Source organism: Meleagris gallopavo, chromosome 19, assembly GCF_000146605.3.
Source record: "Meleagris gallopavo isolate NT-WF06-2002-E0010 breed Aviagen turkey brand Nicholas breeding stock chromosome 19, Turkey_5.1, whole genome shotgun sequence".
Lineage (NCBI taxonomy): Eukaryota > Metazoa > Chordata > Aves > Galliformes > Phasianidae > Meleagris > Meleagris gallopavo.
Genome location: NC_015029.2, coordinates 6,849,224 through 6,874,754, shown reverse-complemented (window position 1 = coordinate 6,874,754; position 25,531 = coordinate 6,849,224). Strand labels below are relative to the sequence as shown.

The following is a 25,531-nucleotide window of genomic DNA, read 5'->3' as shown; positions in this document are numbered from 1 at the left end:
GCAGGGCAGAGCAGGCTCTGTGCATGCCAGTGCAGGCTTGGCGGGGTGATGGCACGTGTTTGCAGCCTCGTGCAGGCAGTGTGATCAGCTGCAGCTCTGCAACACGCTTGGCTGATTCATATGACCTAGAAAACTCCAGCTGGCGCATGCAAGCCAGCATGCCCCTTTATTTTGTAATTAGTCTAAGGGGAAGGATTGAGCTGGTTATGTTCCCTTTGCATTATGCTGGCCATCAGAAACGCACACCTCCCTCATTCTGACTCTGCAGCTCCATTGGAACCTGATGTTCAGAGGAACCATAGTACAGCAGAGCTCTGCACATCCCTCCAGGACACGGATTGTGCTCGGGGTGTCCTCTCACCCAAAGGTCATGTTTGTAATTTGCATGCACTGATGAAATGGCTCTGTCCCACCAGACAGCAACACCCCACCGCGAGCAGTTCTGACTTGCTTACATCTCTGGTTGTTTGGAGTGGTTGGTGGAGGAATTTGGGCTCTCTCTTGAAAACAAACTCTATTTGTCTTGTAGAAAAAGGAGAGAAATGCCTGAGATCGACTAATTCTGAACAACTGAGCCCCTCTGCTTCTATTCAGGCTCTTTTCAGAGTGGGGAGATTTGGATCCAGGCCCGTCCTGCAGTCTATCCAACACATAAATGGGGGCTCCCAGGGGTGGTGATGCTGAACATGCAGAACCCCTAAACCACATCCCAGGCAGCAAACCTCTAAAGCACTGCACCTCCTGCCCAGACAGGTCCTCATTACAGGACTGAGTGCTGAGCAGGAGGAGCACAAAACCTTTGTGCTGAGAGAACTAAATTAAACCTTAAATTAAACCTTTTCTTACCGCTTCTGAACGTTTGTGGTTTGTTTTTTCTTTAATTTTTAATTTTTTTTTCTCTCGCTGCTCACACCTTTGCTTTGAACACTCGGGTCTGCCTCAGGAACTTTGTAAATCCCTTTTAACCCAGTTCTTCCAATGCAACTGCTGGGAACTGGAGCGGGAGGAGCAGATGTTGGAGAGCTCTGTTTGCTCCCTGGCAGCCGGTGAGCCCTGCTGGCTGTGAGCCCCCCCAGCCCTGCTGTCCGGAGCCAATCTGAGAAGAAAAGTCAGAATTCCGTTCCGTTTTGCATTTCTCCATTCTTCCCGACTTTTGTCTTTGAGCGGCAGAGCGACAAAAAGGAGTAAGAGCTCATCCAGGGCTGGGGAAGCTGTGCTTGGCCCCGCTGCCTGTTGGAGCTGGTTAATGTTTTTGCAGCGGGGCCGGAGGACGGCGGTGCGGAAGAGGAGGAGGAGGAGGAGAGCATCGGAGGAAGGCAGACGTCCCGCGGCCATCGCGAGTGTTGCTGGTGAGTGGATCCTGGATCTTCTGTGGGGATTCCCGGTGGGATTTCCCAGCTTTGCATGGTGGCAGTGAGTGGGGTCCCGTAGGGGAGAGAGCTCTGCAGCTGAACCCAACTGTGCTGCTCCACCGCAGCCTGCTGCAAACTGCTCCAAAGCTGTGTGTGCCCAAAGCACAAACGTCCCCAGTTTGTGGCATAGGGCTGGAGGGCTTCATCTGCCTCACCCCCCTAGCAGCCACTGCTCTGTTTTCTTTTGATAAGGAGCAAACCTTGTGCTTTTGTTGTGGCTCTTGAATGCATGGGAAAAAAAAGAAACACGCACACAGAAAAGGGGTGGTTTCTGCGGGCTGGCAGCGAGCCTAGGAGCCGCCTTGTGTATTTCCAGGCCCCTTTTGTAAGCTGGGCCCCTCTGAAGGGTGTTTGGAGACTGCTGTTTGGATATAGTTCCCTGGTGGATGGGGGTCTGAGCCCATGCTCCCCCCTATGGGAGCCCACTCGCTGCCACCATGCTGCTCTGGGTGCTGCTCAACCTATTGCTCAACATGCATGTGGTGTCACCAATACAACCACTGTCCCAGTAGCGACCAGCTGGCACCCCTGCTCACAATCTGGGATCTCTGCAGGTTGACATGTCCTACATGAGCTGTGCCCTGCGGGTGGCTGGCCCCCGTCGCCTGCCGGCCCCCTGGAGAAACCCCCGACCCTACAGCAGCACAACAGGACCCACGACCGAGAAGAGCGTTCCCTATCAGAAGACACTGAAAGAAGAAAGCAATGGGAGCACGGGGCCCAGCCAACCACCCCCAGCTTCAGCCGAGGTGGTGGTGGTCGGGGGGGGCAGCCTGGGCTGTCAGACCACTTATCACCTGGCCAAACTGGGCATCACCAATGTCGTCCTGCTGGAGAGGGACCGCCTGACAGCTGGCACCACTTGGCACACGGCTGGTGAGCTGCAGGGATGGGAGCCTGTTATTGCTGTTTGTGACCTCACGTTGCACCAGGGGAGGTTCAGGTTGGGTACTGGGGAGCATTTATTCTCCAAAAGAGCTGTGCTGAACTGTCACAGCTGCACGGAGAGTGCTGGAGTCACCATCCCTGGGGTCTTCCATAACCGTGGGGATGTGGCACTGAGGGACGTGTCAGTGGGTATGGTGGGATGGGCTTGGGGATCTGAGATGGCTTTTCCAACTGTAATGATTCCATGATTGCTATTATTAGTGTTATTGCTATTATTGTTAATAATATGCCAATTTTCTTTGGCAGGGAGGGGGGAAACTACAAGAGTTTAACTCAGCCATCATTTTTGGGTGTTGTGTCTTTCAGGGGTAGTTCTCCATAGAGCCCCAACCCCCCTTTTCCCATTCATTTAACACCCAATCAGCAAAAAATCCATGATCTGTAGCGCTCCTAAGCAGCCACGAGATGGAGCGAGAGCCCCAGCGGAGTGACACAGAACCACGAGTGGGACGGGGAGGGAACCACGAGGCAGCCGGAGCTCCCAGCTCGGTCCCACTCGGCTCCGTCCCACGCTGTCCTCCATAGGTTTGCTGTGGCAGCTCCGTCCCAGCGACGTGGAGGTGGAGCTGCTGGCGCACACGAGGGATGTGGTGAGCCGCGATCTGCCGGCCGAGACGGGGCTGCACACGGGCTGGGTGCAGAACGGGGGGCTCTTCATCGCCTCCAACAAGCAGCGCCTCGATGAGTACAAGCGGCTCATGTCGGTAGGATCAGCCCTCAGCATCCCTCTGGGACGTAGCGTTGGTCTGTTGGGGTTCGTTGGGTTGGCATCAGGCAAGATGAAGCCCAAAGATGATCCTTTTTGACCCTTTCAGATGTCGTTTTCCCAGTTTCAGTGCAGCTTGTGTGCAGCCTCATCCCCTATTCTCATGCAGATCATCACAGCCACCTCCAGATGGAGGGCTTGCCTTAGAGCAACGTCATCCCTGGGCCATGCGGGGGATTGGGGAGCAAAACGTGTCCTTGGATTTCCTCCAGCATGGGATGAGTTCACTCTCGTGGTTTTCTTGTCTGCTGGCAGCTGGGGAAGGTGTACGGCATAGAGTCACACGTGCTGACCCCAGCACAGACCAAGGAGCTGTACCCACTGATGAATGTGGACGACCTGTATGGCACTCTGTATGTCCCCAAGGATGGCACCATGGATCCTGCTGGCACCTGCTCCACCCTTGCCAGAGCAGCAACAGCCAGAGGTGCTACGGTAATGCTTAATTACTAATTAATGCCTGTTGGTCCTGGGAGGAATTACCGTCCTCCACCTTCCCCAACTCTGTCTCCACTGTTCAGATCTTTGCCCTGAAGGATGTTGTCCTACTGGGCTTTGGTGGCTCTTTGGGTCACGGTGATAAAGGAGGGAGGAACTGTGAGGCCCAGAGAAAATATAGGATGAAGAAAAGATCATTAGGAGGAAGATGAGAGCCCAAGGCAGGTTCCTTGGGTTTAGGGCACACTAACACAACCCACTCCTCAAGGCAGGAATTACCAGTGTATGGCTTAGCTCATGTGCAAGGCATGGACATAATGAATGTCCTCTGCAGCTGTAGGCACACAGAGGTGTGGTTTGAACCTGGAATTGAGAGGAGCGTTACTGTCAGCAGTAAGAAGAGTCACTATTCCAAAAGAAGGATGGCCAGAACCCTGCTGAGCTCCACCTTTCCCAGTTCCAGGGGTGATCCCAGCTCTGACTCTGCCTCTTTTTCTCCATTTTCAGATCATAGAGAACTGCCCCGTCACCGGCATCCAGGTCAGAACGGATGACTTTGGGGTGAAGAGGGTGCATGCAGTGGAGACAGCCCATGGGACCATCCAGACTCCCTGTGTAGTCAACTGCGCAGGTACAGATGGGACAGCTCTGCCTTGCACAGCATGTGCCAGGGATGCACCAAGTCCCCAGCTGATGTGCTCTGTGTCCCCACAGGGGTGTGGGCGCGTGCCCTGGGCCGGCTGGCAGGTGTGCACGTGCCACTGGTGGCAATGCATCACGCCTACGTGGTGACTGAACGCATTGAGGGTATCCAGGTGGGTCCTGCACCACTCCTCTGTGTGCTCCAGTGATGGTCAGAAACAGAACCCCCCTCTTGGCCACACAGGACCTCCAGGATCCCCTCCTGTGCTGCAGGACCAGGTTCTGCACTCACCCCCCTAGCTTCTGGTAGCACAGACAGCTGCCTGTCTTATTAGAGCCACATTTAGTATTTAATGATGTTACGACTAGCAGGATCATTTTTTATTATTTATTAATTTGTTCTCAGTGGAATTACTGTAGGGTCTCTGACGTGCTTGGTGTCTGAAAGCAGCGCTCATAAAGATGCCAAACACCTTCTGAACGAGCAGACCTGCTGTAGCTCTCCAGGCACTTCTGCACCATCCTGAGAAATCTGTTCTGCCTTCTGGCTATTGAGAACAGCTCAGGAGCTGAAGCAAACTTCATTCACTCAGGTGCCAGGGCTTGCAGAGTAACACTTTAATTAGTTTCCACCCCGCTGATACAATGTGAGTTGGAGCTTTCAGTCCTCCATGCCTCATATTCAGGAGTGCTGTTGTCTTTTCACCTTTCCATCCCAGTAACTCTGCTGGGCTGTGCAAACACAGCAAGGGAGAGGCTCAGAGCAGAAACAGCAGCTTGTGAGCCCCAGTGCATCCTGCTCCATCCACTTCATTTCATTTGTCAACATGAAATGCAAGAGGCCCTACAACAATACCTTGGCTCTGTCTAAATGTTCACCTATTCATCATTCACAGGAACAAATCCCTCGTTTGCTGCGTGCTGCTGTGCTTTTATTTTCTCCCATGTAGGTGGGTGGCAAAGCCAAGCTCAGAGCAGGATCTGGGGTCAGACCACAGCCATTGAGCCACTCGGAATCAAGCACCCAAATTTTGGGGCTCCCTGAGCTCCCTCTCCCCCATTAGGTTGGGAGTGCAGAGGGTGGTGCAGCCCAGCTGTGGTCCAGCTGCACGCTCAAACTGCTCCAATTTCTCTCTGGGGATGGGGTCATGGGCACGTGGGGCTGTTGGGGCTGCTGCAGCTCTCAGCCCCGGCTCACTCCTGCACCTCCCTTCCTGCAGAACATGCCGAATGTTCGGGATCACGATGCCTCGGTGTATCTCCGTCTCCAAGGTGATGCCCTTTCCGTGGGTGGCTATGAGTCAAACCCCATCTTCTGGGAGGAGGTGAGCGGTGCTGGGAGGCTCTCGAGGGAACGAGGCGGGTTTGCAGGGGACCCACATCAGTGGGGCAGGTGCAACAGTGAGCTCCTCGTGGCCCTGCACTGCCCAGCCTGAGGGTACCGACCATGGGCTGATTTTGGGAGCTCAGGAGAGCATTGCCCCCATTGGCTTGCAGGTGATGAGGAAACCAAGCAGGGCTCAGGGCTAACCCTGCTGTGCTGCTCGGTCCCTGTATCTTAATTCAGGCTCTGCTCCAGCCCTTATGTTGCATTTTTCAATGCCTCTGTCCCACGGAGGGCGGACTCCCCTCATCAGATGATGTCCATCCCCTGCCACATCCATAATGTACAACAGAACATGCAGGGGCTTTGGGTTTGGTGCTGATTTTGCATCTCTGTACTGAGCTGTTCATTAAAACCCAGAGACTGGGATCTGCAAAGGAACTCTGTTTTCTGTGGCCACAGAGGTTGGTAGGGCTGAGAAGCTGTTACCCATCAGCTGTGCTCTAATTCGTGTCCTGATTCCTATTTCCCACCTTCAGGTATCAGAGAAATTTGCCTTCAGCCTCTTTGACCTGGACTGGGATGTTTTTATGCAGCACATCCAGGGTGCCATCAACAGAGTGCCGGTGCTGGAAAGGACAGGCATCAAATCCACTGTCTGTGGGCCAGGTAATGCAGTGCCTGGGAGCACCAATCTGCTGCCTTCAGGCTGTGGGTCCCAGCAGAAAGGGTTGGGACCCGCAAAGAGAAGAGGGCAGTTTTGTGGGATGAGCTGGAAATGCAGGAGCTGACACAGCTCTGCAAATCCTTGCATGCTGTCACTGCACTATGCTCTTATTCCTGATCCAGCCCATGCACTTACATCCCATTTGTCCCTTGCTTGCACTATGCTGTGGGACATTGGGGTTTGTGGGAGCACTGATCAGAGCCTGTGCTGGTGGGTGTGCATTCTGCTGGGGACAAGAAGGGCTGCCACACCCTGGGAGACACAGAGAGGACCCATCCATGCTGGGCTGCAGTGGTGTCACCTTCCTGGGGGTGGCATACCAGGCTGAGCCCTGCCTTCTGTGGTGCAGAGCTCGGGGACAAACAAAGGTTCCCAGCTGGTGCTGGGGCTGCTGAGCTGGGAACGAAGGGATGCATTTTCTCAAGTAGCGACTGCTGTTTTCCTGAGATTTATATTGTTATTGTGACTGTGGGGTTTCAGGCATTAGGCCTGAAGACATTTGGTTTGCTTCCAGTGTCTTGCAGCCCACGCAGGTAGGGGCGATGGCACCATCGGGTTGAGCCATAAGCAGTTGGTTTGGCCTTGAAACCCTCCACATGCCAAAAAAAAAAATCCTTTTTGCTGAAGCACTTAAAGGGAAACCCTGGAGAGCCCTGGGAAGGAGCTGGGCTGTACACAAAGGGAAAGCAGGGCACATATCTGGCCCTGCAGCATGCATAATGCAGAGGCTGTGCCTTGGCTTTGATTGAATTGCGGTGTGAGCAGAGCTGGGGGCCTCCAGCAGACAGCTGACAGCTTATAGATAGATGTCAAGTGTTTGTAATGCAGTGGGGTAATTTGCAAAGGGTCAGCACTCCTTCTTTACTTGATTTAAAGGTGCTGCTGGTCTGCTTGCCACAGAGGAATCAGGCAGGGCTGGAGCAAATAGCAAACGCTTGTTCTTTCTGCTGTGCTGTAAATATTTCACCGCCAGAACAGAAAGCTGCCCCTCGGTGAGGGAGTTCCTGCAGTGATTATGGGACCAAAGTTTGGGTGCAGTGCAGACCCAGCTCATATTTTGCATAGTTGCACAAAGTGCCCTAATGCAGGGAGGATGGCACACCTCCAGCGGGGTGTTCTGCTCTGTCCTTCACGTGTGGGAGGTGCACCAGGGATGTGGCTGATGGTTGTGTTGGGAACAAGAGCCTTGGGTAGCAGCAGTGGCTTCACCGAGTAGCTTAAATTCATGGCACTTCTGAGCAGGAATCAATAGCAGTGAAAGAAAAGTAGGAAAAGGAATGAAGCCACCAATGGCAGGAGCAGGATGAGGTCAGAGCAGGTTCTCGACAGGACTGATCCTGGCATCTCTCTCTGTCCTTCAGAGTCGTTCACAGCTGACCACAAACCTCTCATGGGAGAGGCTCCAGAAGTCCGAGGTTTCTTCCTCGGCTGCGGCTTCAACAGCGCCGGTAAGAGAGAATAGGAAACCCCGCTGCATGCATCCCAGTGTGAGCATCGCACCCTGGCAGCGATGGCGCTTGTCCTCATTGGTGTCCTCACCTCTTCCCCAGGGATGATGCTGGGAGGAGGCTGCGGGAAGGAGCTGGCCCACTGGATCATCCACGGCCGGCCGGAGAAGGATATGTATGGCTATGACATCAGGCAAGGCTGTGCTGGCACCCAATGGGGAGCATGGGGATGGGTGTCAAAATCGGGTGTCTAGGCAGTGTCTTTGTCACAGCCCCTCTCCCCTGGGAAGCTGGAATCAATTAGACCCATGGCTTTAATGAATTTACACGTGGGATTTATCTCATTTGCCTCATTCTGCTTCTACGCAAACTGCTTCCATCAGACACGAGGAGATTGCAGTGTTGAGGAAGGACAGGGTAATTATGTTTGGGTTGTGTTGTTGTTCAATTAGTGTGTGCCTAATCTTCTAAGTTAATAATCGGGGGTGATGATTGCAACTGGAGAAAGATTAGTGTTCCCTCTCTGCAGCGCTGCATGGGCCGGGAGATTTGGGCTGTGCAGATGTTGGCTCTGTAATTGCTTTTGACTTGTTCAATCGTGTCTGATTGGGTTTGGGCTTTCTTGCAGGGCTGCTTGTGACAGCAACAAGCTTGTCAGGGATAGATCTGTGAAAATCACATTGCTTTGATGGGAACGGTGGTAAACAGACCATGGAGCCAGCATGGGAGCTGCTGCTAACACATAGAATCACAGAATGGTTTGAGTTGGAAGGGACCCTTGAAGGCCATCTGGTCCCACTCCCTGCAGTGATTAAGGACACCTAGAGCTCCACAGGGTGCTCAGAGCCCCTCCAGCCTGACCTTGGCTATCTGCAGGGACGGGGCATCCACTGCCTCTCCGGGCAACCCGTGCCAATGCCTCACCGCCCCTATTGTAAAACACTTTTTGCTCATATCCAACCTACACTGGTTTGCAAAGCAGGCAGCAACCCCATGGCCCCCATTGCCCCACCACAGCAATGGTGCTTTCATGGTGCTGCTGTGCCATTGGTGCATCGTTGCCATGCACAGCCTTGGCTCCTTGGGGTGCTCCATCCTTCTGGTGCTCTGCCTTTCCTGCACTTGTCAAGCTGATAGCAGTCCTGTTTTGTTGTTTATTTATTTTTTTATTATGATTACCGAGCTCCTCTTTAAATAACTCCCGTTCCCTCGCATTTAAATATTTATCCTCTCAAATCACTCGCTTGTAAATATTTCATCTGGCAGCTGTTGCTCCTCTCCCTGCTGTCAAAATGCAGTGTGGTGCTGGTGGCAGGGCTGGGGCCATCCCCTGCCATGTGTCCCCTGCCATGTGTCCTCACCATGTGTCCCCTGCCACCTGTCACATGTGGGCAGACTGGGGAAGAAAGCCAAAATACCATTCTGAAAGGTCCTATGTGTTACATTTTGCCTTGCCTTCTGCCTGCTGCTCTACAGAACTGGGGGCTCTGGGCAATGGGGATAAGAGAGATGCCACCAGCCTTGAGGTGACAGTCCAGGAATCACAGTGCTATGGCACAGGGTATGGCAACAACACCCCGAACCCGTGCTGAACTGGCACATTCCTTCAAGGAGATCTTTCTATTTGAAAGAGTAAAACATGTCAAACAAATTTAAAATGCTTTGGGTTTTATTTATATTTCAGTCTAGGGAGAATTGGATGAAAAATGCGAGGAATGTTTGTGGCTCTCTTCCTCTTCTTGCATTTCAGGCTGGGTTGTGCAAGAAGAGCTCTCTGAGGTTTGCCCAGTGCTGAATCAGGGCAGAATTAATCTCAATTTCTCTCGTTTCTTATTTTCCCCCAGCGGGGTTGTATCCTGCTTTGGTAAATCCGATGGGGCATAGGGATGGCAGAGACATGGGGACGAGCATTTTGATGGGCAAGAGACATGATTTGGGTTTCTCTGCTCTCCTCCCTACAAAAGGGAGTAGAAATCACAATTTTACACCACGGCAGCTGCCAGCACCTCTCATTGCGAGGCTGTGCCCGGGGGTCCTACAATCACCATCCCTTTCTCTGTCCTTCAGGAGGTTCCACCACTCCCTCACCGACAACAACTGCTGGATCCGGGAGCGGAGCCACGAGTCCTATGCCAAAAACTACTCGGTTGTCTTCCCCCACGATGAGCCGCTGGCAGGGCGCAACATGAGGAAGGACCCTCTGCACGAGGTGGGCACCCACGTGCATCCCTGCTCCCATCCATCAACGTGGCACTGCTCACCCCACTGCGCAACGCAGGGATGCTGGGGTGGGCTGACCCCAATGGAAGTTAGATGGTGGAGATGCCAAATATTCCCCTAAGACTCAACGTAGCACCGGTCTACAGGTGATGAAAAAGTTCAAAGCAGAGCTCAGAGTCCCCGAAAACACTCACAGAGCCCAGCAGGGAGCTGAGCCCTTTCCAATGACTGCAAATTCACACCGCAGCATCCCTCTTCCAACAGAGAGCAGTAAAGCAGACATTCCTCTCCACCGGCCCCCGATGTTTGGTTGACAGCTCCTTTGTTTTCTGTCACCGAGAATGCAATTTATTTTTTAATAGTGTGTCTAATAAGCAATGCCCATTTGACTGACAGCCTGGTATTTATCCATGCAGCTCCAGAACATGTGCTGTGTTTTATAAATAGGCACTGAATCACTGCTGAAATATTCTGCAAAATCTATTCTTTTCCGAAAGGAGGTACCCAACAAAAATATCTTAATGGATCCCTAATTAATTGCTCATGGAGAGATTTTCCTGAGAGCACAGAGCAGGAATGAGAAGGTTGCTGTGTGAATCTCTGATGTTACTGGTATAATTATGGAAATCGTTGGGAGGAATGGTGCTACCTGCATTCAGTGCAGTGCAGATTCAGTGCTGAAGCAGTGATCTGTGCAGTCAAGTTTTGGTGCAGGTTTTGGTGCTCATAGTGTTGTAGGGGGGGACACAAACATCAGCCAGTCCGTAGGGCAATGAGGAATTCTGCTGACTTAAAGGACAACCCCAGGAGCTGATTTTGGCTGCTGATAGCTGATGCCAAGGGGTTGCGAGTTGGGTTTTGAGCGTGCATTGCAGGTGGCTGGAGGAAGGCTCAGAGAAAAGCGCTGCTTCTAACCTTTTTTTCCCAATTTCTCTGGCTTTGTCTCAAGCAGGAGCTGCTCCAGCAGGGCTGCGTGTTCCAGGAGAGGCATGGTTGGGAGCGGCCAGGTTGGTTCAGCCCAGGAGGAGCAGCTCCGGTAAGCACAGTGCTGGGTGTATGGGGTGTGCTGCCCTGAAAGCAGTGCGTCTCCCCAGAGCAGGTCCATGAAAACATCTGTTAATTCACTCTAACAATAAGCAGAAGGAGTTCTATGTGTGTGTCTGCCTGTCCCTCTGCAACAGGCAGCCCTAACAGGGGGCACTGGTGTCCCTTCTGTACACTGGGGACTGTGGGAAGAGGCACCCAGATGAGGACCTACCAGTTCAGCCATGTCCCACATCGCTCTGCCTCTCCCTGCGTGGTGTGGAGCAGCCCTTTGGCTTCGGGGTTCTTCCTATTACCTCCCCCCATCCTCACGCTTCTCCCCAGGTTCTGGATTATGACTATTATGGTGCTTACAGCCGGGAGCGGCACAGGGAATACACCTACAACCAGCTGCTGGCAGATGAATACACCTTCGACTTTCCACCACATCACAACATTGTGAGTGAGGTGTGGGGGCACATCTGGAGCTGGAGGGGGTGGTGGAGGCCCCAGAGCCCCTCCAGCACTCTGCCTTTGGATAGAGCTGGGGAGGCTCAGGGGGATGGAAACTCAAAGCTGGGGGAAACGTTCCACGAAAATGAAGCGAAACGCATGGCTTGTGCTTGGAAAGCTCAGAAGAGGCCATGTGAGTTTTATTGCTGCTTTCCCAAAGGAAAGAGATGAAACCGTCCTGGGGAAGCTCCATCTGCAGAGCATTGGCTCCCCAGCCAGCTCAGTGTCCCCAAACTGCAGTGCAGAGCAAGGGACCTGATGGAAATGGGGGAAGGAATGCCGGGTTTGATCAGATGAACCATTATTATTGATAGCTCTCACTGTGTTACTGACATAAGGAATGAGACAGGGCATACACTGACTTGTCACACTTAACACTGACTTCTTATGTATATTTTGAAGCCCTACAGTGAACTTTTAAGTCACCAGGTGTGTATCCTGGTGGTGTTGCTCATTACGTAAATGGTTTCAGCAGTGTGTTTGCTTTAATTTTAGATCAAGAAGGAATGCCTGACATGCAGAAATGCCTTGGCTCTCTTCGACATGTCTTATTTTGGAAAGTTCTACCTGGTTGGCCCTGAAGCCACCAAAGCAGCCAACTGGCTGTTCAGTGCTGACGTGACCAAAGCTCCAGGTACTGCCAGCCCCTCTCACTGTGCGTGGGGCATCCTGAACCAGAGCACACAGTGGGGACCCAAACCAGCCTTTGTTCTGTGCATGATACAACCCTAAGGGGAAAAAGCCTTGCTCCCATCTCTGGATAGGGCACGGTGCACCCAGGTGCGATGGTAGTAATTGGTTTGTTTAAGAATTGGGATAAATGTTGATGCTCCCCATGCCGGGCAGGGCAGGTGGGCAGCGTGTCCCTCTCACAGGCAGCACCGTGTACACCTGCATGCTGAACAAGCGTGGAGGGGTGGAAAGCGACCTGACTGTCAGCAGGATCAGCCCCGGTGACCCCAGCTCCCCGCTGGCCCCCGCCTTCCAAGGTAAACCCTGGGCATGGGGCAATGGGGTTTGTGCCTCCAGCCTGAGCCAGGCATGCAGCTGCATCCTCAGGATGCTCCTGGCACTGCGGATGGGAAGCCACAGTGATGGGCTCAGCACAGGGCTCTCTGTCCTCGCTGTGCTCAGGACCATGTGTGGCCGCGGGCGCAGTGCTGATTGCATTTACCTAATGGCAGCCACCTGTTTTTTTCCACTTCCACCCCTCGCTGTCTATAACCCAATTATCCCCTTTGTGCCGGGGGCTTGTGCTGCTCATCGGTGTTATTGGGTTTCTTCGGGCCAGGATGGTGCTCTGACCTCTCCCAAAGCCCTTATCAGCTGCCATAAAGGCGAACTGAAAGGAAGCAGAGCAGCCAACCCTGGGGGCAGGAATGGCATTAGGGAGCAGCTGGGGAGGAGGGCACCAAATTGGGCTGCAGCCCCACTGGCAGCACTGTGCTGTGCTGTGGTGTGGCACTCTGGCATCCCAGACCCCTTTATCCCAGTGCTCAGGGGCAGTGTGGTGATGGGGAGTGGTTGGCAGAGCTGCAGGGTTTGACGGGTGATGGAGAAGCTGAATAGGAGTGAGTCTATTTTTCCAATTACAGTAGGTGGCTGCACTTATTATCATTATGACAGAATATCAGAGATAATTTTGTAGTGGCAGGAAAGGAAGAGGAAAGATCGATCGCACAATAATCAGCTCCTAAACCACATCCTTGGGAATTTTTCACCCCGGATTATCAACAAGATGAAATTCCTCCTCATACTCACACGCACAGCTCCTTGCCTACCCACCCTAACCCTGAGCCCCAGTCGAGTTACATTACAGAACTGCAGCGGGGTTGGATTCCCAGCACAAAGGAGGCTGTGGGCACACAGCTCCCACCTCCCACGTGCACAGGTTTAGCCCACTGCACCATTCCCTTCTTCCTCCACACCATGACATCGATTCTTTCTTAGACAAAACATTGAGATCTTTTGCTGGTGGCCCCAAGGACAGAGAGTTTTCTCTTTCCATGATGTTTTCTCCCAGGTATCTCCAGGGCTTGGGCAACTGGCACAAGCTCCATCAGCAGGGCTGGTGTGGGCAGTGTCTCTGAACTGCTCTGTGCTGGGGAAGCTGCATGCAAAGGAAAGCAAATGCAGTGAATTGTGAGGCTGCTGTGGCCCATTGGAGGCCAAGAGCACTTGCATTATGCTGCCTTTGACTTCAGCCCTTAGAACTCCTTGCATAAGAGAGGAGCAGCACCCAGCAAGGTTGCTCGAAGTGCTCTGTTTTTCATGGCCCAACATCCTGACTTACACTGAGCAGAGCATCACCCCCAGCCCAGTGCCATTGATCTTAAAGCACTGTTGGGGTTGGGGGATGTCATTTTCCAGGAGATGGTTACTACCTGGCCATCGGTGGGGCCGTGGCTCAGCACAACTGGTCACACATCACCACAGTGCTTCAGGACATGAAGCTGCAGTGCAAACTCATCGACTGCTCGGAGGAGCTGGGCATGATGAGCCTGCAGGGTCCACTGAGGTGAGTGGGCTGTGGCCTCTTTCCCTGAGCCCCATTTGTGGGATAAGATCCCCAACCCATCCCACCGTGCCCACTGACCATGTCCCCAAGTGCCACATTTCCACAGTTCTTGAACACCTCTAGGGACGATGAATTCACCACTCCCTGGGCAACCCATGCCAACACCTCACTGCTCTTTTGGAGAAGAAATCTTTGCTATATATCCAACCTGATGAGAAAGCAGCTGTTGGTGATGCCCACCAGGAGGAGAGCAGTGAGCTCTTTGCTTTGCTGTTCCCCCACAGCCGCACTGTGCTGCAAGAGCTGCTGGACATCGACCTCAGCAATGAGGCCTTCCCCTTCTCCACTCATAGGCTCGTGAAAGCTGCAGGATGCACGGTAGGACAGCATTTGGGGTCCCAAGGGATGTCTTCTACTGCCTATGGCTTTGTTGAGTGTCTTCACTGGGAAATGGTTTCCTCTGCAATGAGCAGCCAGGTTTTGGTTGTTTTCTTTTTGTTGTTGTTGGAAAAAGCCAAAAACCATGATGGGAATTGGGCATAGTGGCTTGTGCATGGTGATGCTGGAGGGAGCTGAGGGCTCTCAGGCAGATGAGGGTGAGCACTGGTGATAGATTTATTTGACATTCCAGATCCCTTCCTTTAGCCTTAAAAAAAAAAAAAAAAAAAAGAGGTAGGGACAATTTAATATGAAATGTGTCACATCCTCCCTGTAAGGGCTGAGGAGCCTGAGGACGCAGTGCATTTGATCACAGAAGAAGCCTGACAACCTTAAGCTTTCTGTTTAAGCACGGATCATTTTGCATTTGCTGAGAGTTCAGTGCTCGTGTCTGCGGTTATGCAATGGGACATGGGGATGGCCGCGTGCCAGGGGCTGAGCCTTGGGGGCGATGAGGGGAATCCGGCCCCGCTGCCCACCCAGAGGGAGCCGATGTGTTTTCAGATACTGTTTTTTCCCAAGACTGTCATTCAGCAAGAAAACAGCACGGCTGGGAAACAGAATCTCATTTTCTTGCTTACTTGCTTGATGACATACTCAGTCAATTCCAGCTAAGCCCTTGTAACTGGAAATGGTGGTTCAGAATACACTTTGAGTTCTAGGCAGAAATCAGCTCAAGTAGGGCAGTGATATCGGTTACGTGAACAGGAGAGTTTGTGGCCACAAAGTGTCAAAACATTGTTGGTATCAGGGAAAACCCTTCTGTGGGCTTACCTTGGTTTCCCATTGACAATTATCCCATACAAAATATTTCCATGCTCTGCTATGAGAATGCCCCACTGGGGTTGGGTGTTGGTGGCACTGGTGGGATGGGGCTTGATGCCACCCCAGGGATGTGTATGGGGACAGTGACACTGTGGTCCTGGGGACTGGGTGTGCAGCCATAAACTTTGTGCCAGCTGCCATTGGAGCAGGGAATGGGACAGGAGTAAAACTGGGTTAAACCACACACGTGGACACTTTTCATTGGGAATTAAAGTGGCTTTAATTCGAATGCAGTCAGCTGCTGATGGCTATTTGGATGGTGAGGAAGAGCCTCGTCAGGGCTCAGAGCACTTTAAATAAGGCTCAGATTTGCCTAACGCAGATGGATCCTCCAAACTGTCACTGTGCAGGTGCCAAAATCCACTGCGCTTCCCAAAGAGGGGATGGTGGCATGGGGAACCCTAAGGCCAGCCCTGGTTGCAGATCACCACATATCACTGTCAGTACTGACAGGCTACAATCCTCCCTTGTAAGAGATGTGACAGCCTTGCAGCATCTTCTAATAATCCACTTATCCCTGTGAAAGGTGTAGCAATGTTCTCATCTGCTGGAGTGTCATTGGTTTATTTGCATTTTGCTTCAAGTTTGAAAAAAAAAATTATAACAATAATAATAATCCTGTCCTACAAGGGAGAAACTGCTCACAGAAATGTTTTGGTGTCTTTTAAGTGCAAATGCCCTGATTTAAAGGAAGAACAGCTTTCCTGCCGTCTCAGGGTGGGTTCAGAGGGGCTGAACGCAGCCCAGCAGCTCTAAGTGGGAGCTCTGAGGTTTTTGTGCATTAACACAGAGGTTGAACAGAATCAGTTGGGGAGAGAGGAGAGTTCCTGCAGAGGTAATGACTCTGGAAATTACTGATTGGTTTGTGAATGTATATATATAGTGTCTCTCATTGTATCAAACAGCAGCAAAAGGGCCCTGTTTGAATTTCACTGCTGGGTGTGGGGTAACGTTCAGGTTTGAGCTTTCTAGAATAATCAAAATGCTTTTGAACTGTTGCTCAAAGACTCAGGAATTGATGCTATTTCATAGCTCTGTTTGAAGTTGAACAGAAACCTCGGCTCCCTCTGGGCCTGCTCTGTGTGTTACACACCTGTATGCAGCCCCTATTCCTCTCCATGCAAACCTAACTCCCAGTGCCCCAAATTTTCCAACCATACAGGTTTCCTACAACAGATGACTCGGCCTTATTGTCAGGATGCCTGGTTTCCTGCAGCAGCAGCCTCGTTGGGGCTCGGTGCATTCAGTGTTGGGTTAATTACACTGCTGGGAGCGATGCTACAGAGCACTGCCTCTGCTGCGGGATCCTGAGCATCCTCGTGGGGTGGGCAGGGTGTGGGTGGGGATGCTGAGCTCAGCCCTGGGTGCCAGCAGGAGGCTGCTGGGGGTGGGATGCATCCCCAAAGTGCCACATAGAGAACTCACAGCAGGACGGTCCCACTGGGGTCTGGCTTCTCTACCCCACCAGCAATACAGCAGGTTTCAGGGACACGGGATGCAGTGCCCATAGGCTTTCCCAGGGTGTACTGGATCAGCAGAGGGAGACAAAGGCCCGCCTGGTGTGGGAGCATTGCTGCTGACCGACGGTCGCTGCCACACTGCACAGCCCTGCTCTGTCCTCAGGGATCTGGGGCTTTTGTACTCTGCAGGTGCGTGCCATGAGGCTGTCCTTTGTCGGTGAGCTGGGCTGGGAGCTGCACGTGCCCCGGGAGAACTGTGTCAGGGTGTACCAGGCAGTGATGGAGGTGGGCGCCCGGCATGGCATCACCAACGCTGGCTACAGAGCCATCGACAGCCTCAGCATCGAGAAAGGTTTGAGCCTCTCCTTACAGCAGCACTTGTTGCTTTGCTTCTGACCTAATGTGCAAATGTGTTTTTCCCAGCATGGGGGTGGGTTAATGAGGATAGAGGGCACCAGAGCAACTTTCCCATCTGTGGACTCCTCTTGAGGGTATTTTGTCCAAGGCCAGGTGAAGCAAGGGATGCCCAACAGGCTGCTCTCCCAGTCTCCAGCTTTTGCTCACTAAGGCAGGGAGACCCCTGTTTGTTCTCTGCAGGGTACAGACATTGGCACGCAGACCTCCGCCCTGATGACACACCACTGGAAGCAGGCTTGGCATTCACCTGCAAGCTCAAGTCCAGCATTCCCTTCCTGGGACGGGAGGCTGTGGAAGCCCAAAAAGCTGCAGGCATCTTCCGCCGCCTCGTCTGCTTCACCACGGATGAGTGAGTGCAGAGCCCTGGGGCACTTCCATGCTCCTCAGCACCCAATGCCAGTGTGATGAGACTCACAGTGCTCCCACCCAGCCACATGCATGCACATGGGGCTCAGCTCCCACCTGCTCAGCTGCTTTCTGTGCTCTAATTCAGGCTCTAATTTAAGTCCAACCACACATTCCCTGCTAGATACTTAATGGGAGCTGGAAACAGTATGACAGGGAGTGGGTTGATCGTGTTGCACCCAGAGCAGCAGGAGGGCTTGTGAATCAAGCTGGAGAGGATTTGACTGCAAAACAGAGGGGGCTGTGGGGCTGCAGCCCCCATGCCAGGGGGAGCCCCAGCATATGGGGCTGCTGCCTCCGAACCCTTCCTCTGCTTTGTGCCATTCCAACCTGGGTCTTTCCTGCCTTTACCCTACAGGAAGGTGCCAATGTTCGGCCTCGAGGCCATCTGGAGGGATGGCGAGGTGGTGGGCCACATCCGCCGGGCAGATTTTGGCTTTGCCATTGACAAAACCATCGCCTACGGTTACATCCGCGATCCTGCAGGAGGACCTGTGAGTATGGCACTGCCACGTCTCTCCCTGTGCCCAAGGGCTGGCAGGGATGCACAGCACCCGTGTTGGAAGCCATATGCACAAATGTGTTGCTGGCAGCTGGGGTGCGAGACATTGCACCCTCGTATCCCTCCCCCGTGCGCAGTGGTGGTGGCACAGGATGCGATGGGGAGCGATGCTGCAGCTCAGCTGCTGCACTGTCCTCACTGGTGACATCCAGACTGCCACACAGCATGGCCCTGCCACTGCTATCCACCCCCAGCACTTTCTCTGATGTTAATTGCAAGCAAGTATTTAATTGTGGTGGTAAATTAACTGACATTATGGGAGCGACTAGCCAATAGGAGCACGGCAGGTTCCTAATTAACCCTGGGAGACTCCTGGCTGGTAAATCAGGTGCCCTCGTTAAGCAGTGTGTTATAGACAGAGAGCTGTGGGCCTGTGTGGGGGTGGAGGGCTCTGGGTGATGTCCCTTGGGACTGGCTCTCTTGCAGCACATATGCTTGTGCTTTAATCCTCTGGCTTGCCTTAACGTTTAATCCTGTGTTAGTGCAATGCTCCTGAGTCAGGCAGTTCAGGGTTTGAGCTATCTCTGCAGCCCTCTGGGGCATCTTCTCTCTATTTTGGGGCGTGGAGTAGGCTTCTCCCCAGGGCAGCTTTGTACCATTTGGCACAGGGAGAGGGATGGGGATGTGCGCTGATCAGCGGGATGCAGGGCTCAGGACTGCTCATTTCCTTTGGGGAGCTGTGCAGGAGTATTTCAATGAGCATTTAAGGGATGTCAGACTGTCCCTATCTCAAAGCCAGGAGGTGGCTGCAGGCTCTGGGATGCTGCAATGGAGTCTCCAATAGGTGACCCCATTCTGGGACCCCTATTAAGACTATTTCCCCCTATATTTGGGTTTCTCCCTTCCCTCCCATCTCTCTCCCGGCCATCCCTGCCTGCCCCAGGCAGTGTGATGGAGGTGATGGGATGGGGGTGGCTCGGGGACAGCCTGCTCCTGCCTGCAGCGAGGCACCAATGTGGCACAGCAGCACTGAGTGCACCCCTCCAGGCACATCGATCACAACTTTCCCCTCTCTTCCCTTGCTGCAGGGAATTCTCTGTGCCTATAAGGCCAACAACAGGGCCACCAATGGGGCTGACAGCTGCAGACGCTGCAGGGAGCAGTTGTGCATGCAGGGGCTGTTTGCAGGGCCCCAGCCCTGCCAGCTCATTGTGCAGCTGCCTGCAGAACGCAGCGCTCATTAAGCAGATGTTAATGCACAGCCTTAATCTCTCTGCTCCCTGTGCCTAACTCCTGCTTGATTTACGCCGTGACGGGGGGTTGCTGTGTGGGCAGAGACCTTTCCCTGCATTAAGGCATCTTGGGTGCTGGTACTGGTGAAGGGGACATCTCCTGCAGGGACAGCCTACTGCTAGCGTGGTCCTCTCCTGCAGTGCTTGGCTGGGGATTAGTGGGGACTGAACCCTATTGGGTCTGCATCCCCCTGCTGCCCACCTGACTTGGATGCTGTTGAAAAAAAAAATCCCCCACAAAAGAAATACTGGTTTCTTTAGCTCCATGCTTTTAAAAATCTACTTTCCTCCTCTCTCTGCATCCTCCTGGGATGGCAGAGCTGGGTTTTCTGCAGAAATCACGGCTGTAGGGTTGCATGGGAGAGGCCCCTGAGCGTGGGGAGGGTGCAGAGATGGGGCTAGCGGGTGGGGGGGGTTCTACCTCCTGGTGCCTGGCTGTGCCTAACAGGGGGCTCTCTGCCTTGCAGGTCTCACTGGATTTTGTGAGGAGTGGCAGTTATGAGCTGGAGAGGATGGGAGTGCGCTACCCTGCCCAGGCACACACCAAGTCCCCGTTTGACCCGGACAACAAGCGAGTGAAGGGCATCTATTGAGAGCCTGCAATGGGGAAAGGGGAATGCTGCTGGTCCCATTCCCTGCCTGGCAGTCTGACGTGAACTCACTGAATAAATTTGGGTCAGATTAGAAGGGAAGAAGAGGAAATAATTCCAAAAAGTCCAAGAATTTTGTTCCTGGGTTTTCTAAATGAAGCAATACCACTACAGCAATAATTCTTTCCCATGGGTTAATCGACCTGAAAACAGTGTTTTGCTTGACTGCAAATGAAATGGTTTCAATTTTTGACTTTGCTGGAAACCCTTTTCCGCCTAAATGTAGTTTCACGCCGCTTGGAAATGAATTTTTTAAACTAAATGTCTGTCATTAATACAGCCATCACCTCCAAACCTGCCATCCCAGCGGGCTCTGTCCCCACTCTGATGGGTGTCACTGGGTTGGGGCTGTGCCCTGGGAGTCTGGTGGGTGGGGGGAGATGGGTAAATAGGTTGCCCCTCAATAGTTACAGCCCTGCATATCCCTTGGGAAGGAGCAGGGGCAGGGGATGCTCTCCCTGCTGCAAGATTCTTCTGATCCGTGATGTAATTGGTTTTATCCAAAAGGGTTTTAAGCATGAGCTTCTATTGGCTTCATTGCTAGCTGTCACCTAAATCCCTTTAAAAATGGAGCCCAGGGTGCCCAACCATTCCGTGCTCACTTCAGTTTTGTTTGCTTTGCTGAAGGGCTGTCTCTGTGCAGGAGATGGGGAGGGCTGATCTTCCTCAGTCCCAGTCACTGACCTTTTCCATTTCCAGCAGCACAAGAGCAAAGGCAAGTTTTGAGCTGTGCATCCAGAGAGCAATTGGTGCCCCAGGGAGTGCTGCTGGCTTGCACTCTGCTTTTGAAATGAGGAAAACATGACGGTGCCACACAGCACCTTAATACTGAGCTGGGGGAAAGATTTCCATCTTCTGTCCCTGGAGAAGAATGGAAAATCCCAAAGGCGACTGCAGCTTGGATCTGGCTCACTCTCATACATACTGCATGTATGTGTGGGTCTATGTGTACATCCTCTGAATCTGGAGGAGCTTGACATGTGTTGGCCCACACAGAGTGTATCCACTGGGCACTGTGTGCTCAGCTCACTGTTCAGGGTTGCTGGCAGCAGGGCTGCCCTGTGGTCCCTATGCAGTGCTGGCAGCGTCCCAAAGGTCACCACGGAGGGGGGGATCCACACAGGTGCTGAGCTGCCAGCCCCAGCTCCCAGCCCTTTCCTGGTAGCCACCAGCACCTCTGCCCCTTACAGGGAACCTATGGAAATCACCCTCCTCTTCCCCAAAATCAGAAGGAGCAAAAGGACAGGTCCGTGGTCCCTTTGCTCACCCCATCACCAAGCAGTTTTAATTACAAATGAGCACAGGAGGCAAGAGACTCTGCTCCATCCTTCACAGCACAGCAAGGGTCTGATCTCTGCTAAAGCTTTCACCTGCCTGAAGAAATAATCACACTCCTTGCTTTTCATTTTGTTCCCTCTGACTAGCTCTGCTTGCTTTGTATTCTCTTTGGAGCCAGTTCCAATCCCTTCGCCTCATGCAACAAGCGCCATGGGCAAGGGTTTGAGCTCCAGAATGCTTTGGTTTTGCTGCAAACATTAACAAACGAAATCCAGGTGGATTTGTCTGTGAATAGGATGTGATAGCAGTCCCTGAGGGGCCACACTCCTGTCCATTTGTCCTAATAAATGTGTGTTCACGTTGGCTACTCGGGGATGCCAGAATTAGCCGTGTGTCTGCTGAAATAATGCAGCACTGTCTTCCCTACCAAAGCTCAGTTTTCATCCTGAAAGGATGTGTAGGGGTTGTGTGTAGGGAGAGCATGCCCCAAACCAAGGGAGGCAGAGCCTGGCGTGTGCACATGGAGCCTGAGTTGGACAGAGGCCCCCAGGTGGGATGGACACCGTGAGTCTTTTCCCTGGTCCAAACAAAAAGCAATTTTTTTTTTTTTAATTTTCTCATTTCAATATTTAATGGAGTCATTCTTCCTTCCAAAAGGTTTGTCTCTTCCCCCCCAGTTTCCCTCCCCCATCTCCCCCCCTCTCTCAGTCTCATCACCAAAGGATCATTTGTTCCCATCCACTGGCATCTGGTCACATGAAGGTGAATAATCCCCAACAAGGGGGAGCGCACCAGGGTGGGTACAGAAAGGCTCCCATGCTGCTCCCACAATCTGCATTCCATGCCTCAGTTTCTCCGTGGAAAAATGTTTTCTTTCCCCCTTCCCCGGGGCCAAGCTGGGTTCGGCATAAAGCGAACCTCCGCGCTATGATTCTGGGGGCGGAAAGCAGCATTACTCAGAGCCAGGATTGCTAATAATGCACTAAATATAGAGCTTTCCATCTCCAGGGTACTTTCTGAACTGGGAGAGATGAGACCTAACCCCCTCCGGAGGCAGGAGCTGGGGCAGGGATGCAGGGAGCAATGGGATGATGCTCCCTGCGGCTGTCCATGCTGCGTCCCATCGCGGTGACGGCACACCAGCAGGGACTGGGATGCAGCTCAGCCCCTTCTGATGTCACTCAGGTTGATGGGCACAGGGACGGCAGGACGAGGCCCTGGGCAGTGAGGCTGGGGCTCCCGCAGTGTCTTGGTGATGCTGGGAAGAGGCTGCTTCTCCCAGTCACCCTGCAAGAGAATTGCACGCTGTGAGACAGAGAGTTTCGGGTACCTGGGGACTCTACGTTTCTACTTATAAAAATGAAATGATCTTTAACATTGGAAGTGTTTTTAACCCAGAGCAGGATGTTTTCCCATGAGGCATTACTAATTATTTGTATTGCAGGCGCACCCACGCATCCCGGGAACAGAGCAGATGTCTGTGGTGCAGCATATTGCACAAAAGCAACACAATGGGGGAACTTCCACCCCAAAATGCATTACCCACCGAGTCAATAGAGACAGCTCAAAGCCACGGGTCCTTCCAACCCACCGTGCTCAGAAAGGCTTCTTATGGGGGCTGCAGGGAGGTTGGAGCTGAGGTGACATTTGCAATGTGCCAGTGCAGTTGTTTACCCACACGACATGGCAGCACGGATGAGACACTGCAGGCAGAGCCAGGGAAGGGCTGGCACAGCTATGGGAGCTCAGGGTGACCACAGCCAGGAGAAAATCTTCAGCATCTCTCATGTATGAGAGTGGCTTTCTCAGGGATGCTGCCTGCAAAGGGCAACCTGCTGGGTTTAGATTGCTCCTAGGGCTGAGCCTGCAGGACAGGATCCAGTTCCTATGTGATGTGCTGGGTTGAGTAGGGGCTGGGTGTGTGGGGGCTCAGCATGGGCTGGCTTTGGCTCCTTGCTCAGACAGAACCATCATGGGCAGGCTGAGCATGCCCATGAGCGAGCAGAAGGAGGGAGATCTGGAGACAAAGAGGTAAAGGTGAGTCATCAGCAGAAGGAGAAACATATAATTTGAGTTTTTGGATGAAATCCTTGCAGCGTGTCAAGCAAATCAGACCAGAACTTAGAGCTTGCACCATATCAGTATGCTCTGCAAAAAGTGGAGGGGAGCAGAGAACCCCTCCCCACATGACTGGAGAAGGACAGCATTGCTGCAGCGTGCCAGATAAGAAAAAACAGCAGCTTTCTATGACCTCAAGGCTTAGGGGAGCAGTGAGAGCTTTGGGGCTGTGTGCTCTGAACCACCAAGGGAGCAGCAAGGGCTGCTCAGCTCCCTGTCCCATCGCTGTGCCAGCATCACCTCACCGCCCCCAGCCCTACCTTGCAGGATGGCACCAGGAACTGGTGGAGAAAGGCACAATTGGTGCTTTTAAATCTCCATTGGTTTATGTAATCTCTGATGATGATGTTGTCACAACCATCATTTCTGGGCATGGTTTTTCTGTCCTCCTTGTTTTGCTGTGGATCTACATTTGGAGATTGCACAGACGCAGCACACAACGAGCTTGATCTGCTGGGACCTGATGTAATTGGCCCAAATCCTGTAAATCCCTTCACATTTCTCCTTGGTTTTTCATATCACCATGCTTCAACACTGGGTTGCTCAAAGAGGGCTGTAAATCACTTTATGCAAATACACATTCTCTAATTGCATCTGGCTGTGCACAGTGTAGCAGAAATGCTAAGTCAGGGCCTGAAGCAGTGATTGAGCACCTGGTGGGAAGGCAGGGCCAACCCAGGAGAGCTCAGGCGTATTCAATGCACTGAGTGACCAGAAGGGCTGCAGCCAGGATCCACCCCTGCCCAGACCTCATTTAAGGGTTGGCAGTGGAGGTGAGGGGTTCTTGCTGTAGATTCCTGCATATCTGAGGCCTTCTGAAGGTAAGTAGCTTCTTTCTTTTATTTCTGTGCTCGTGGCTGTTGCATTTGAGCAAATCCTTACTGGGTGCAGCCTGGGATCTTGCTGCTCTGTTGTCACAGCTGCACTTTCCATCGTGTTATATGTGTATTCTTTTAATGCTGGTGCTGGGGCTCTGCAGCAACTCCCTGCCCTACATTTCCAGGTACCAGAGCCCCAACCCATCTTATGGGCTCAGCCCAACAGTGTTGCTGAGCTGCTTTCCCCTCAGGGCCTGGATTTCTGCCATTTGCACATCAGCCTTTTGCTCTGAAAGCTCTACGTACCGGGAAGCGCACAGCTGAGGATTTGTTGCAGTGCACTGAGATGGGAGCAAAGTTGTAGAGGGATTTCAGCACATCTCTGTTGAATGCATTCCAAGGAATAGAGGAGAACTGTTCTGGGACGGAGACCTTTGGGCACGTGCAGACCTCCTCATCATTAAACCTGTGCAGGAGAGATGCCACGCTGAAATGCTGTAGAGATGTCCTGGTGCAGCATCCCTCCCTGCCTTAAGCTTAACCTGGAAAGACTCCAAACTGCATATGGAAGACTTGGGGCCACTGGCCTGTCTGTGCATAGGATAATCCCTACAAGGTCAGATCTCCCTGCAGGCTACAAGGCTGCTCAGTGTCTGCCTGGGATCACACGGTGTGCTTTACAGACCCCTTATACTGGGCCATGCAGTACAGCCCCAAACCCAGAGGGTTCCCCATTCTCAGGGTTTCATACTGCCTCTAGCCTTAAAGCCTGGACTTGGTGCCTGCTTTGGGGTAGGACTCCTTCCAGCCATGCCCAGTTCAACCAGCACCAAAAACCCACGCTCACAATTCTTTTTCCAATAACGCACAGAAGGATCCCAGTACTTTCCCTGCTTCAGTCACCCTGTACCTGTTGACAGTGTTGAAGTAGAGGTGCAGATAGCCTGGATCCACGGCGCTTTTGCAGAGCTCCAGTTGTGTCTGGGGGTAGTAGTGCACGTAGTTCACGCACATCTCCTCCATGATGCCAAACCCACCCTGTGGCACAGACACCAAGGAACAACACCTGTCCCTGCAACAGCCGTGCCAGGATCCAGCCTGGCAATACTGGAGCCACAAAGGATGCAGAAAGGGCAGAGGGGCTGCAGGGCACTGAGCCCACACCTGTGTGCACACACTGCCCTTTGTGCAAGGACAGACATTCAGGCCTGATTTTGTGCTTTACATTAAAATGCAGATTCTCTGTAATCCCTCTACTATATTTAGCTTTGTGCCTGTTGATGGTACCTCTGACAGGCTCTTTTTATTTTATTTTCACTAGGAAAAAGAGAGAAATAACATGCTCTGTA

The 25,531-nt window shown here is 52.6% G+C and overlaps 2 protein-coding genes across 2 annotated transcripts in view; one reads left to right on the top strand and one right to left on the bottom strand.

Annotated features, from left to right (window-relative positions):
* Positions 1–903: 903 nt before the first annotated feature.
* On the top strand, positions 904–20,230 carry SARDH (sarcosine dehydrogenase). Its single transcript, XM_010720979.3, has 22 exons — positions 904–1,184; positions 1,259–1,349; positions 1,967–2,288; positions 2,886–3,064; positions 3,382–3,561; positions 4,072–4,195; positions 4,279–4,379; positions 5,427–5,531; positions 6,070–6,199; positions 7,619–7,705; positions 7,808–7,898; positions 9,773–9,914; positions 10,878–10,961; positions 11,294–11,407; positions 11,957–12,095; positions 12,337–12,450; positions 13,832–13,979; positions 14,264–14,357; positions 16,892–17,054; positions 17,300–17,468; positions 17,883–18,018; positions 19,786–20,230. The coding sequence occupies exons 3-22, from the start codon at positions 1,973–1,975 to the stop codon at positions 19,909–19,911; spliced, it is 2,742 nt and encodes a 913-aa protein (XP_010719281.1). The 5' UTR covers positions 904–1,184; positions 1,259–1,349; positions 1,967–1,972; the 3' UTR covers positions 19,912–20,230.
* Positions 20,231–21,916: 1,686 nt separating this feature from the next.
* The window catches only part of DBH (dopamine beta-hydroxylase), an 11,474-nt gene continuing 7,859 nt past the window's right edge, over positions 21,917–25,531 (bottom strand). The window contains exons 10-12 of the mRNA XM_003211322.3: positions 25,093–25,220; positions 24,489–24,648; positions 21,917–22,533 (exon numbers count right to left, since the gene is read on the bottom strand). Coding sequence (XP_003211370.2) covers positions 22,408–22,533; positions 24,489–24,648; positions 25,093–25,220 — 414 coding nt within the window. The 3' untranslated portion in view covers positions 21,917–22,407. The remainder of the gene's footprint in view (positions 22,534–24,488; positions 24,649–25,092; positions 25,221–25,531) is intronic.